The sequence below is a fragment of the Doryrhamphus excisus genome, linkage group LG10 (assembly GCF_037039965.1).
Source record: "Doryrhamphus excisus strain RoL-2023G ecotype Guam linkage group LG10, RoL_Dexc_Guam_v1.1, whole genome shotgun sequence".
Lineage (NCBI taxonomy): Eukaryota > Metazoa > Chordata > Actinopteri > Syngnathiformes > Syngnathidae > Doryrhamphus > Doryrhamphus excisus.
Genome location: NC_136366.1, coordinates 17,131,671 through 17,146,670, shown reverse-complemented (window position 1 = coordinate 17,146,670; position 15,000 = coordinate 17,131,671). Strand labels below are relative to the sequence as shown.

Sequence of the window (15,000 nt, the reverse complement as noted above, 5' to 3'; positions counted from 1 at the left end):
TTATTCTTCACATGGGTCAATTGTATTATTCAGTTTGCTGCTGATTTATGATGAGAGGCGGTCACGTTTTCCTCCATCATCTCTCAGATTTGATCATGTTTTATGTATGCACGCGCACGTGCATACATACACACACATACACATATACACACTACATATGCACACACAAGTAGGGACAACCACATCCATTTACACGTGATCGGGTTTAAGCCCGTCATCCGTTACTGCCAGAACAACCGGAATGCAGTTTTGGTTTTCAGAATAAAATAAACCAATTTCATTCATTCACTGAGGAAAATGCGTCTTTTACAGTTTATACGGTGACCTATATCCGTGTGTAACTAAAAATCGATTCGTTTTTAATGTGATCGTGAAGCTCTCTACTTCCTGTTAGACGGGCAGTGAGACAGGAAACAGGATTACATTTTTAATAAAATAAGATAAATGACGTAATCAAACAATAGGACGCAAATAACAACGACAGGATAAACTTTTGTTATAGATTCGGTGTAGTAAATGTCCATAATTTTCCATTGTAGTTATGCATTTTCTCGCATATTCATTTCATTCGGTGTGACACGGGTGTACGACTTATCAATGTGACTTCAAAGGGAACAAAAAAACATACTCTGAAACGAATCGACAACACACCCGGAAGTCATGCGCTGCTTAGTTTCAATTTACGAATGTCCATGAACGCATCGTCTCGAGAGCAGCTGACTGATCAGTCTGAATATCCACAGTGAGACATTTTGCGGAGAGATAATTTTATTGTTGTCATCTCTTCCCTCGATTAAGCCGCTCATTTCAAGAAGACATCCTGGAAGCACTCGGAGAACCGCGGATATCAACGCGGCAAGGATGCTTTGTGACCCGCTGCAGGTGTGAAGAGATGGCGGGGGAGCCGCCGGTGGGCACCGGCCGAGTGGTGCTTGTCAAGAAGATCATCATGAAGGACGGATCCGTGGTGCGTAGACGAGTCGCCATTTTTATTTCATTTAACCAACACTGAAATCAAGCGAATTTGATCGTGCGGATTGAATACTGATATTATAATGACAATAGCTCCTTTCATCACGAACACACCAGACAGGCCTTCTAAAAGTGTCGTGATTCGATGAGTTGTGTTTAAATTGCGGGTGTGGGAGTGTGTTATAAAAATAACGAGGTACCAAAGCTTTATGTATTTGTGTGTGTGTTCTAATGGATCCATGGTGAAGTGCTGAGGATGGAGCCATTATCTGTTACGTAACACTTCTGCCTCCAACACACAGACGCCGTCTGCTTGCTCTGTCAGCGTCCATTTTAACATCTTCGCTCAAATCAGCCCTACACAGGAAAATCTCTAAACACTCTTAAATCATTCAATTCATAACATGTCTCCCACGCAAGCGTTTTGCCTTATTTATTAGAGGAGCCCATTTCATCATTTAACAGTGATGTTTTGGACCGGACTAATAACCGTATACAGTACAGGATGGTGTTTTCTTCAGGACTGCATTCTCTTTCTGGTGGTGGTCGTTGCCTACTTTCCATAATTAGGATGTGCAAGTCATTTTAAAGAAAAAGGTTGAATAAAGATATCTGCATTTAAAGACAAATAATGGTGTTTGTATCAACATTTCAGATTTCACTCATTGCGTGTCTTTTTGCTCTATTTCTATTCTATTTTATTCTATTTCTATTTTTACTGGGGGTTTCAAAATGTCTACAATGTTTGGGGGTAAAAATGAGCCAGGACTCTACATTAAAAACAAAAATGACTTGCCCATAGGGAATCCTTAAGGTGAGAACTACTTGCCCGAACTTGCCCCATGTAAAATGAAAAGACTGCCATAATGATATCATATATCAATATATGCTGATAATTCATCAGATAATAGTACTGACGCATTGTGGAGATGTATGTTAACATGGCATGCCATACTACTTTACACATTGTAGTCGTAGTAAGCAGTGATATTTATAAGTTGTGCACCACAATGAAATACTAATACTAATAAAATACCTGTTGAGGAGGCAGTGTTTCATCAGTTTTTGTTGTTTTCCTTCAGAAGTTGTTGAAGAATTAGACCATGTTGGCAGGGACGCCATGATAGATGTTTTCGTAGTCAAATGATCGCCGATTGGTTGATCGCGAACAAGAACGGGTGTGGGTAAAACGCAGACTGTGGACCACCGGAATTACGCAGTCCGTGTTTTACCAACACCCAACAAGAACCGCTTTAAAAAAAACTCTTGGCAGTATGGCATGCCAAAGTGCACTTGCCCGACGGGAATATCACTGATTGGATTTACTTGCCCGAATTTTGTTTTAACTTGCCCCGGGCCATCGGTACATCGTTATTGTCGAGCCCTGTGAGCTGTGGTCGGCAAATGGCTCCTTTGCCGCACTTTGGACACCCCTGTTTTATATATACTGAAGGACTTTGTTGTGGCCATGGGTCATTGTCCCATAGTAAAGTACATCTACTGGTATGGTCGTATACCACGCTTTTGGAGTCTTTGGCAAACCATTCATGCACAAACTTGCCTGGGTCTCTGCAGCAGTCTGTGAAGCAGTTCGGAACCAAACACGCAAGTGTGTGTCAGGATATAGCGATCTTGTGCTGGTATCGTTACATGTGGTTGGCCTGGTCGCCGTCGGTCAAGTGTCAACCCCAGTGTCGTGGAAATGGTACCGGGTGCGACTCCCATCCATCTTGGTGCATTCCTGCCATCGGCATGCCGATCGCCTGGTTTCGCCTGCACTTAGTCATGGCAAATGATGCCATTTGTGTCAGTCTTGGTACACACTGCTGTACACTAACGTCAGGGCTTTAAAATATTCCGGCATTTCAATATGACCAACGAAAAAAAAGAATCTGCCGGACCCAGACAAACACAAACTCATTGTAGCCATGCGGTAAGGGCTCTGAATGCAGTTATTGCCAAGCCCCTCCCCCCTAAACCGCTACTGTCCAAACCTACGACCAACCTACCTGTTGCCTCCATTAGCATTAGCTCGCTAACATTAATGCTGTTGACAGTGTAATGTTCACATTGGCTTTAAACGGTTAAGTAAGTAAGGCTTGGGAACTTGTGTAGAATTGTATGCACTTCTGGGTGGTATTTGGTACCGTTAACTGTGGGGGGGGTCATGTTCACAAGTAGTTTTTGCTTCAGACCGATCGTGTTTGTGATTTGAAGAAACATGTTTGCTTTTTCATTGCCGAACACGATTTATCTTTCACAATTGCTCAACTGAGAATGGATCCGTGCATATATATATATATATATATATATATATCTTTGTTTTGTTTGTTTTTTCGCGGGAAAGAAGGTCAGGCTCTGGATTTTTTTTTTACTTTAAGCTCTGTAATGTTCATAGTCAATAGTCATTCCCTTTTGAGACATGCCTCCAAACTCCAGTGATTTTAAGGAGTGGTCCATGCAGGGAGACCTGTGTGATATCGGCAGTTCTTTAGTAAAAATCAGCCACAACAAAAGTCCTTTAGTATATTTCATGTCTCCATGCTCTGTTTTCTTGGCACTATCGCCACGATGCACAAAACACTTCCTGCATCTGTGAATATTCATTCATCCAGGTATTCTCAATCCATTGCAACAACGTTTTGCTTCATGCTCAGTTCATGCTCAGACACTAGGTAGGACACCCCAGTCACAGTACATAGGACAGCACTAGACAACTGCAAACACTTCTCGTCTTTCACTTTCTTTCACTTTCACATGTGAGCCACCACAAATAAACATGAATGGTAAACACTGTAGTAATATACAGTACATGATCAAGGTAGCACATTTTAGCAGGAGAAAATTGCTGTCTGGATTCACACAAACATACCATCTGATTTCCCAATGACAATGAATGAAGTTCAGTTTCACAAAAAGAAAACATTGGCATTTTAGTCAAGGCCTTACGCTGCAATGTCCTTGGCTTGTGTGGCCGGCCAGGGTGATTTGGCTACACCACCTTGGTTTACTCCAACATCACCGGCAATCACATGAACGAAATGCATGAATGTACTGTCTACTTGGCAAGTGTGTCAAGCTTTTTACTTTTTCAACGGTTGTATTCATTTTTATCAAGACATGTCTGGGACTTCCCAGAAAGACCAATGGATGTGTTTTTCAACTAAAAAATGTTTTCATATTCACATTATAACTGAGTGGGTTTTATCCTCAGCCCCCTTGTGACCATGTAATAGTGACCTTGGGTGAGACACTGAAGCCCCAGTTATTATTTCTGCAAAATTGGCCAATAAAAATGGAATCTACTGTGAAATGCGGAAAATTGACAAATTGAGAATGAAATGCTTTCATCAAGAGGAAAAGGAAGGTTTGTGTTTGGGGGGGGACCACTTAATTGTGGCAGAATTTCATCACAAACACGGGCGTGACTGGAAGCTCAGTTTAGCAGAGCACGTTAGTGCGATTTATTGCATGTTAGATCCTTAAAGTCCTTAAAGCTCTTTCAGTGGAACCCACAACACTAGTAGGGATAATTCCAAAGACCTTTCAGAAATTGTGCACTGCTAAGTGTGAAACTACAAAGTAGACGGGGATTTATAATGGCATTGTTGTCATTGAAATGCCATTGTATTTTGACTTTTGTCTTTGTATTTGTGTGTCAGCTCCAGCAGGGTATAGGCCGACCAAGTGTGTACCATGCAGTGGTGGTAATCTTCCTGGAGTTCTTTGCCTGGGGTTTGCTGACTACACCTATGCTCACAGTGAGTAACAATGTTGCCTCTTCGAAGGACACTAAGGGTTAGTTACCATGATAACAATTCTGGGTTTGTCTTAGCATGTCAGTATACAACCCCTGGCAAAAGTGATGGAATCACCATTCACTGAGGATGTTTATTCAGTTGTTTAATGTTGTAGAAAAAAAGCAGATCCCAGGCGTGATGCAAAATTAAACTCATGTCAAACGGCAACCTTGTAGCTTTAAGAAACAATAAAAGAAATAAAGAAAAATGTGGTAGTGAATAACAGTTTTTTTTTTTTAGACCAAAAGGTCTTCATTTGGTTAAGAAAACGTTGACTCCCATTGCACCAAAATCCTTGAAACTGCCCCAAAAATTAAAATTTGGCATCATACCCTGCAATGTTAAAGTAGCCTGACTACAAACTAAAGGCATACATTGAAAAACTCTTCTACACTAGTTACTATGTGCCAGTAGTGTTACATTGATGAAAAAATAGCCACTGCAACTTTCCAACAACCAGAACAACAAGGGGACTATAGGGGTGTTATTTTATGTCTAAAGGGCTCCAATAATGTTAAAAAATTGTATTTAGAAGGTTATTAACAGCTTTTCTATGCTCTAACCTTGAGAATATTCCCTTTAATATTGAAGCATACTTTATTGCAGGTTTATATTATTTCACAACGGCACAAACATAATAGTAAAATAATAATAACATGGGATACCGAAGCAGCCGTAGAGTCTTACAGATTTACTGCACATTTACCAACTATCAACTTGGAGGGGAAAAAAAGGCCACCAACACGGCAGCTATTTTGTCATGGTGAAGTGCTTAGGATTTCAAAAACCGACAATGCCAAGGCGTATTTATATTTACCAGCAGCCAATGTACATGTACAATGTCCCAGCCTCTGGGAGCGCCAACAATTCTGCCACTTGTGCTGAGTCATGAGAAGGCAGAGGACAGCTGACAACTAATGTAGCGTCAGAAAAGAAATGGGCGGGGAATGGTGTCAAGTGAGATGCCTGTCCTCAGAGTGGGAGAACGTGTGCTTATAGACCGGCTAGTCATCCTTATAGCACAAATGAGTCATTTTCCAAAGAGTCATTCCCATCCCAGAAAAATGTCCTCATCGTATTCGTCAGACCCCCTATAAAGTGTGAGGTTTAACCTGTTAAATTGAATCTTTTCCACTGTACATACAACAGACACAAAGGATTGTCGGAATGACAAGGGGAACCTTCCATATTATGTTTATAGAGGGGTAGCAGTGGGTGTGTGCACTTTCTGATTGCTAATCCATACACCATCATTTACGATAATTGGTGTCTTGGCCTTGTACATGCATTTGTAACCCATTTTGTGACGATGTGACGCTTGGCTCATATTGCAATGTGAGTCTGTTAGTGCTGAAGATAAAACATAGATATACAGTATGTAGTCATTATGAAAAAGATAAAACTATGATTGTTTTTGTCTGCAGGTGCTCCATGAAACATTCCCCCAGCATACTTTCCTGATGAATGGACTCATTCAAGGCGTGAAGGTAATCATTTTTCATTAGTTTTGGGGTCATGAACCACAAAGCAATGAAAGACAATGACATTTTTTTCCCATCATTCACAATCCTTATGTAAAACATTTCTTTCCCTTTTCTGTGCATTACATGCAACACGTGAAAACAAGTTAATTTCAGCTAGCTCACAATGCTGTCATTGGGATACACCTATTTCGACTATGAAGCCCTCTAAAAAACCTCTAATAATGTTGCATGGTTTGATATACACGCCGTGATCATGCATTAGTACACTGATGATAACATGTAACTGTTGCCTTATCTTGCCGTATTTTGATGATTCAAACCACTACCGAAACTACTTTCCTCGGTTCATTGATGCTAACTAGCACAACACCTCACTAACCGCTCACCTCAGCGCCATTCACAGACAGAAGAGTGGATATGCAATGTTTTATTGTTTATAGTTCATATTGTGGTTGCAGCCGCACTACCCAGCATGCCTTGCGGGCATTTGGAAATAACAGTTTTAAGTATGTTATGTTTAGCGCTTAGCAGTTATTTAGAAACCACTTAGTGGCAGCAGTTGATTTATGTGAAGTGTTAACTGGCTGTGGATACTGTATGGTGTTTTTGCTTCGTTGCACCGTGAGCAAGTATGTCATTCTGTTTGATCTATACCCATATATAGACAGCCCCTGCGCCGAATTTTTTAACCCAATGCGCCCTGCAAGTCACAACAGGTATGGGATTAAGGAACAGTACAAATAGCCATGACTGTAGCTATAGCAGTGTAGCAGTAATTGTGATAGTATTACAAGCAATTGGGGTGTATCTACTGGACTTTTGCTGACTATTTATTCCTACTGGGACTTACATACATAGATAGCATATGAATCTGAACCGATAGTGTCGAACAGAGGACAGTTTGTAATGTTTAAAGCAAGATAAAGCAAGATTAAGTTACTAAACTGTAGACATCTTGTGGTTGCAGCTTTAAACAATACGAGCATACTTGAACATTTTAGATAGGACTGTTCAAGGCATGATGATGACTTGTATGTTGGAGGGCTTAGAACTAATGGTTTACATTGCAGTTCCACGTTTTTTTTTTTCTCCTGTCACTGACTCCACCTCTTCCTGTCAAGGGTCTTCTGTCGTTCATGTCTGCTCCTCTGATTGGTGCATTGTCGGATGTGTGGGGGAGACGGTCCTTTCTATTGGTCACGGTCTTCTTCACCTGTGCCCCAATCCCTCTCATGAGACTCAGCCCCTGGTAGGTCCTTTTTTTTTAACCTGTAGCTTAATCATGCAGTTGATTTTGTTTATTCAACCGGTGCAATTATAATGAAACTCGTCTCCTTCAACAACGCATAATGTTTGTAGTTTGCCCAAGAGCACCAAACACGGGACATTGAGAGGTGGAAGAAAGTTTTATTCTCCATGTAAATTGGTGCAAGTTTTCCACATGGTCTTCAAATTTTGATCAGGAGTGTATATGAAAATGACTGATATGATTTAAGGAGAGTTGTAATCTTCCTTAACTTACAGGTGGTACTTTGCCATGATCTCCATGTCTGGAGCGTTCTCCGTCACCTTCTCGGTCATCTTTGCGTACGTTGCAGATGTGACAGATGAACGAGAGAGGAGCACAGCTTACGGTCTGGTCAGTATTGCAATTTGGTATGAATAGGCATAACCAGGAATGTGATGATACTATCCATCCATCCATCCATCCTTTTGTCATCGCACAAGCTGTGCTCTGTCAGTTGTTGGCTTCTTTTTGCTCATGCACTATCCTATTATCCGAACCCTTCAGGTGTCTGCTACATTTGCTGCCAGCCTGGTGACCAGCCCAGCAATCGGGGCGTACTTGTCAGCCTGGTATGGAGACAACCTGGTGGTCCTGGTGGCCACACTGATCGCCCTCGCTGACATCTGCTTCATCCTGTTGGCCGTGCCCGAGTCTCTGCCAGACAAGATGAGGCTCAATACTTGGGGAGCACCAATATCCTGGGAGCAAGCTGATCCCTTTGCTGTAAGTAACCCACAATCCTACTTGATGCTCTTTCATTGAGAATTTTTTGGAACAGTGTGATGTGGATTTTTTTAAAATTTTTTAAATTAATTGAAAGCAAAAACTTAAATCCATTAAGATGATGGAACCATGTACTCCTGTGTCCCCAACCCCTTTTTTTCAGTCCCTGAGGAAGGTGGGCCAGGACACCACAGTTTTACTCATCTGTATCACCGTGTTCCTCTCTTACTTGCCAGAGGCTGGACAGTACTCCAGCTTCTTCCTCTACCTGAGGCAGGTAAGACGGTCCACTTCTCTTTAACTCCTCTACCACTACAGTGAGGTGAATTAAGACATGGGTAGGAGAAACCATGTGTTCCTCCTACCACACAAATCCTCTTTGCAACCTTTCTTCACTCGATTTCTCCTTAACGACCATCACAATTAGTACATTTCTAATACTTCCATACCCATTTACTGTACAACTACAGACTATATTTTTCACTGTTAAGCCTTGGCAGTATTTTACAAGAATGCTGGATAATATTTCATTGTATGTTTTGCCACAGGTTATAAATTTCTCCTCTACAACCATTGCTGTGTTCATTGGGGTTGTGGGCATTCTATCCATTGTAGCACAGGTAAGACAGACAGATACTCTATGTGCATTAACAGCTCATAAAAGTATTTTTTTTGCAGTTGAATTATGTAGAATAAGTGCACAAATTTTAAACTTCTTTTCCTCCCCCCTCTCAGACTCTTCTACTCACATTGCTGATGAGGACTCTGGGTAATAAAAACACTGTTCTCTTGGGTTTGGGCTTCCAGATCCTTCAGTTGGCCTGGTACGGCTTTGGATCAGAGCCATGGTGAGAACTTTAAAATATGAGTAAAATGAGGTTGTGTCAACGCCCTCCCCGAGTTAGTTTTATTCTGAAAAGCTGCCATCTTGGCTGTGATGTCATGCCGAGAAGGCACAAACTTGCCTTCTACCGGACTAATCAAACCACAGACAGCATGCTCAGCAAAGCCAAAAAAATAGAAATATTCACAACAATAACACCATAATAACATTCACTGGTGTTGTGTTGTGTTGTGATTAGTACTTATTAATACATTGTACATCGTATTTACAGAATGTCAGTTTTGGCTCCACTTGTTTACAAAGCAGCACATTGAGCATCTGATATAACACACATAAAAAAATGGACCACAGCAGTTAATTGTCTTTTTTTGGTAGACAATGTTGTATTATTAGCCAAAACATATTGAAATACAAGTGTTATGTAGTATTCTGGTCACTAGGCAGCAGTAATAACAAAACATTGATACATTATCTTATGAAATCATGGCATGTCTGACATTCATTCATTCATTTTCTACCGCTTATCCTCACAAGGGTCGTGGGGGTGCTGGAGCCTATCTCAGCTGTCTTCGGGCGAGAAGCCAGACAATCACAGCCAGCCAATCACAGGCCACATATAGACAAACAACCATTCACACTCACATTCATACCTATGGACAGGGAGAACATGCAAACTCCACACAGAGATGGCCGAGGGTGGAATTGAACTCGGGTCTCCTAGCTGTGTGGCCTGCGCGCTAACCCCTTTTCCTCCGTACAGCCCGGCATGTCTGACATTACAGAATAAAAAAAAGTTCCCATCCCATCTTAACTACAAAAATATTCCATTTATTAACATTGAATCACAGTTAGGTCTGGAGCTAATTAACCGCCAATTTATTAAAATATGCCACAACAATATAAATACGCACAGTTCTGAAATGATATGTTCATGAAGGGACGTTACTTCCTCTTTCTTCTCCAGTCTCCAACAGGATTGTTTTCGTATTGGTGAAATATGTAAACAAAAAAGTGTCATTCAGTTATTTTGCATGGAAAAAATAACACAATTAGCATGTATTTTGGTGTCATGAGCAGTGTGTGTGTTTTTGTGTGTTTCCACCCTTACCCACACATGTATTTGTGTGTTTCCAGGATGATGTGGGCAGCTGGTGCTGTGGCAGCCATGTCCTCCATCACCTTCCCCGCAGTCTCAGCTCTGGTGTCACAGTCTGCAGATCCCGATAAACAAGGTGACAAAGAAAAGCGACTCTCTTTTCCGCCATGTTCTCATCTTCCACACATCAATAGGTCAACGTGTCACGATCGATCTTGCTGATGGGACTTGTGTTAGTGTTGCATGCAAGGATCTATTCTCAGCATCATGATCACCTCGCTTGTTGATCAGTTGACCTGAGGACCTGCCCCCACCCCTCACAGGTGTAGTCCAGGGGATGATCACCGGGATCAGAGGCTTGTGTAACGGTTTGGGTCCAGCTTTGTATGGATTCATCTTCTTCCTCTTCAATGTGGAGCTCAACACCATGGACCCCATCCAGGGAGATTTTGACCCCCTGCCTCTGCACAGTCCCACTGAGGTAGAAAGAAAATTATAAACACATTATAATGGGAATGTAGCTGGTTGCTATAGCTATCTATTGCAAATGCGCTGCTAAACACAACTCAGTGTTGCCAACTTAGTGACTTTTCTCACTTTTTGTCTTATGCAGCAGCCATAAAAATGACAAAGACATGCATCATGGACACTTATCCATCTTAGACAATGATACTTTGTTTTTTTAGTATTAACATTTCTGCTTTGTCTTGTTACAGTCCACCTTTATTTCCATTTTTATGTTGTTTATAGTTTTAAATGTTATTGTTGATTTACCTTAACATACCTCAGGTCAATGGAAAACCAGCCCGGGCAATAAAATGGCTCTGAGGCCACACTTTGGACAACCCTACATTAGTTAGCTAGAGGTTTGGCCAAAATTTGACCAATACCAGGTTTTTGTTTACAATAAAAACCCTGTGCCGCACTTTGGACACCCCTGGTCTTGGGGCCTAACTGATTCCTCAATGAATGGAACCAACAATCGACTAAGAAATCATCAGTTGCCATCCTAATAATAACTTCTCTTGTTTCTATTAGCAATCTCTCATCCCCGGCCCGCCTTTCCTTTTGGGAGCTTGCACCGTGGTTGTCGCCTTCCTGGTTGCGCTCTTCATACCGGAGAAACCGCCCTCTGCTGCCGCGTCCTCTCCGCTCCCTCTTAGCGATAAGCCCCGTCCAGGCAGCAAAGAGTCGCTGTCCTCTCTGGCAGGCATCCACATCAACACACCTCTCCCGGGCAGCGACGAAGAATCTCCTCCCGCCACAAGCGAGGAGGACTTTGAGCCTCTGCTGCAGGACAGTATCGTTTGATGGACCACAGCAGTGCGGAACTAACATTGTGATTAACATTTTGTTCAAAAGGGAGGAGAGCACATTTTATTTGCGGTGTAATGAGCTGTTGATTGTCTTATTGTTATGATTGACAGCAGGAAGCGGCAATAGCGTTGTTGCTTTGCCGAAGGGCATGGCATTTTACTGGACGGACCAGTTTAAAGCGGCAGCTGCAAAGTGCTCCCAATGTGAAGCCATTGCTTAAACTGGATCAAGGCAGCGATTTGATTTGACAGAACGAAAGCCAGCTTTTCATACACGTTCAAGAAGGCGAAACAAAGTTTGAAAAGTCATGTTCGCAAAAGAAGATTCATTCAACCACGCTCCTAAATGTCCAAATACTTATGTAACCGACATAGTATGCTATTCAAAGAAAGTGGATGACCGCTTTTCCTGAAATTGTTCATATTCAAATACATAGAAAGATCATAGAAAGATTAATCGAGATCAATTAGACTAATACAGAGACAACAACTCTCTTTGTAACAGCGTCTCTGATGATGTTCATTTTCACTCCCACGGTGATGGCTTTCCTTTTCTTTGGTCGCTTGGGACATAAAATGAAGTGTAAAAAGTTCACTAACAAGCGATGTTTATCCGCCCAGAAGGAGGCACACATGGCGTGTAAACCGAGGACCACATGTACTATAATGTCACAGATGTATGCTACCAACTTGTGAATGTACTCCCAGTATTTTCTCACCAAAGTCATTCCAACACATAAAAATGTCCGTAAATCTGGTTTGAACGTTCTACTAAATGCCAGGTTTGGACCATTTGCTCCTTGAGGGGGGAATATGGAACACTTGGACTGTAGTGACCAGTTACAGTGTACATAATTACTTGCTTTAAGACCTTCAAATGGAACTGAACACGAGCCACGGGTCTGGTCTTCTTGCTTGGAGTTGGGATTAGACTCCGTAAAACTGAAAGGTTATAACCATCGTAGAGACCTTTTAATGGTGTTTAACTGACAACCCAAAATATGTTCTCATCACCTTCTATTTTGAAATCATCAAAATCAAATAGTTTATCTCTCCCAGGAATGATGATTGTATTTAGGAGGAAATTGTCCAAACCCATAACATAATTCCGATGAAAGTGTTATTTGATTGTGACTCACGGCACTGAAAGGGTCTCAATGCTGTAAATGTTGTACATAGATTCAATGTTTGTCATGAAACCAAATGTACATGGGATTGACTTTAAATGTATGTTTTTTCTGAATGTGTTAAGAAAAAAAACAAGTTGTTGGTTAGTAGAAATTAAAAGAGAACACACTTGACCCCAATCCTCATGAGTCATTTCCACCTTCTTTATTTCCATTAGTTCAACCAGTTTCTCATTCTTTTTGTACTCAGACCATAGAAACCCTGTTTATGACTTTCTAAATACAGGTTTTACCATTTGTAGGTATGAAGCAACATCCGTGTGGTCACCTTTACTCTCCTATACTTTGTTTACACCACACTGTCAAACTGCAGGGACACAAGACGCATAAACTTAATAAAGGGTTTCAAATGGAGTCAACTTACCACTTCCACACAGAATGGGAGAAGCTATTTTCACTCTAACATGTCATCCCATAGCATCGCATTACTGACACCTAGTGACCAGAGTACTATATAAGACTCAACCATAAAACAGCAATCATTCATTCTTGAAAAACCGCAATAGAGTGAGGGAGCGGTGTTCAAACCGTGATGTTTCTATAGGTTCTTTGGTTCAGTTCAAAGTGCGTTTGTACTACTAAGCACACTAAAGTGTAAAGTTGTGTTCTTTTCAAGGAATACATTTACCATGAGCACCCATGTAACATATCCATTAGCGCAAGCCCACATTTTGTGGCTTCACTCTATTACAGTTTTTCAAAATACATTCATAAACCCTATTGTTTCATGGTTGGATATGGCTGATTATTAGTCCCAAAAAATATACATACTCACTCGAAATATCCTCATTTATTGCCTAAATTAAGCATTATCAAGCATAAAAATGGTGGTTAAATAAACTAAAATACAAGAAGAAGCATTCAAAGATGTTGTGATATGCGTATGTATTCTATACTGGTCGCTAGGTGTCAGTAATGTTACTGTAATGTTCAATGACACACAAGCACCAGACCTGATTACCAAAATAACAGGCTGTTATTATAGTTTTTTATTGTAGGTGTTCTCACAACGGCCACAATGATCCCTTCCACGGGCTATACTGTTGCAGCCGTAACCCATAGCATTACTATAGGGGTGTTATTTCATGTCTAGAGGGCTCTAATAATGTGAAAGAAGTGTGTTCTATTTTCTAAGTACAAAATGATTCCATTTATAAAGGTAACTACGATAAATTAGGATTACTATACAGGATGACAAAAAAACACTAGCATCTTTACAGGTGACTTTGGTTTGACCTTGTCTCAGCTTTTGAATGCACGTGTCTGGCTCAGTGTTCTCAGCTTTTGAATGCACGTGCTGCTCAGTGTTCTTGCTCTTCCAAGCTGCTGCATGGCAACATGAATTTGCAACAGGTTTGTTATCCATGAATGGAGCAATAAATGCCTTGCTTCAGTTAGGATGGCTATTTATACAATCCTCTTCACCGTGATGTGTTTACATGTTGGCACCGAATCATAACGGGTTATTTTGGCTTCAAAGTACATCGAGGTATCATCGTGTGAATGAGTCAGTTTCATATGGAAATGATACTTCCGGCCGCTAGATGTCGATATTTGTTTACATGTACTGGGATTATAGCAACTGCTGTATGTTCTACTTCCCTTCTTCCCTTCTTCCCTGGTAATTACAAATACCGTTAGTATCATTTTAAGGATAAGGAAGCAGGGAAAAGTTAAAGGCACTTGGAAGTGCCAACAACAAACCAAAAAAAAGTGAAATGGAAGACGCCGGAATCCAAAGTACTTATCAAAGACATCAAGGAACTGGACGAGTACTGGTGATGACGTCATCTCAACTACAAGGAAATAAAAGACAACTGATAGAATAGAATAGAACAATTAAGCAACACATTTCATTCATTCATAATCACAAATAAGTTATTGCAAAATTTACACTAGAGTTGTAACAACTCATTGATTAATCAATTAGATTAATCGCTTTTTTTTATTTAAATATGTAAATGTCCTCGGATTTCAGCCTCTCAAATGTCAATATTTTGTCATTTCTGTTTTTGTTGACTGAAGCTATTTGACATCCATCCATCCATCAGTTTTCTATGCCGCTTATCCTCACTAGAGTCACGGGAGAATGCTGGAGCCTATCCCATCTGTGTCTGGGCGAGAGGCGAGGCACCCCCTGCAGCAACCTGGTGTTTGCCTCTGTCAGTGCAAATATTCTATTTATGAATAAGGAAGAGGAAATGTAAAATGTTTTATTTCAATCCGATTCATCAATTAATCAAAAATTAATCTGTTATTAAAATAGTAGATGTTTACACCAATATTCATG

At 40.9% G+C, this 15,000-nt stretch overlaps 1 protein-coding gene across 1 annotated transcript; it reads left to right on the top strand.

The window, feature by feature from the left end:
- The first annotated feature begins 662 nt into the window (after positions 1-662).
- slc71a2a (solute carrier family 71 member 2a) lies at positions 663-12,824 on the top strand. Its single transcript, XM_058064511.2, has 12 exons — positions 663-967; positions 4,635-4,733; positions 6,197-6,259; positions 7,378-7,505; positions 7,781-7,895; positions 8,049-8,267; positions 8,431-8,544; positions 8,816-8,887; positions 9,003-9,115; positions 10,246-10,343; positions 10,531-10,688; positions 11,246-12,824. The coding sequence occupies exons 1-12, from the start codon at positions 893-895 to the stop codon at positions 11,516-11,518; spliced, it is 1,527 nt and encodes a 508-aa protein (XP_057920494.2). The 5' UTR covers positions 663-892; the 3' UTR covers positions 11,519-12,824.
- Positions 12,825-15,000: the final 2,176 nt, after the last annotated feature.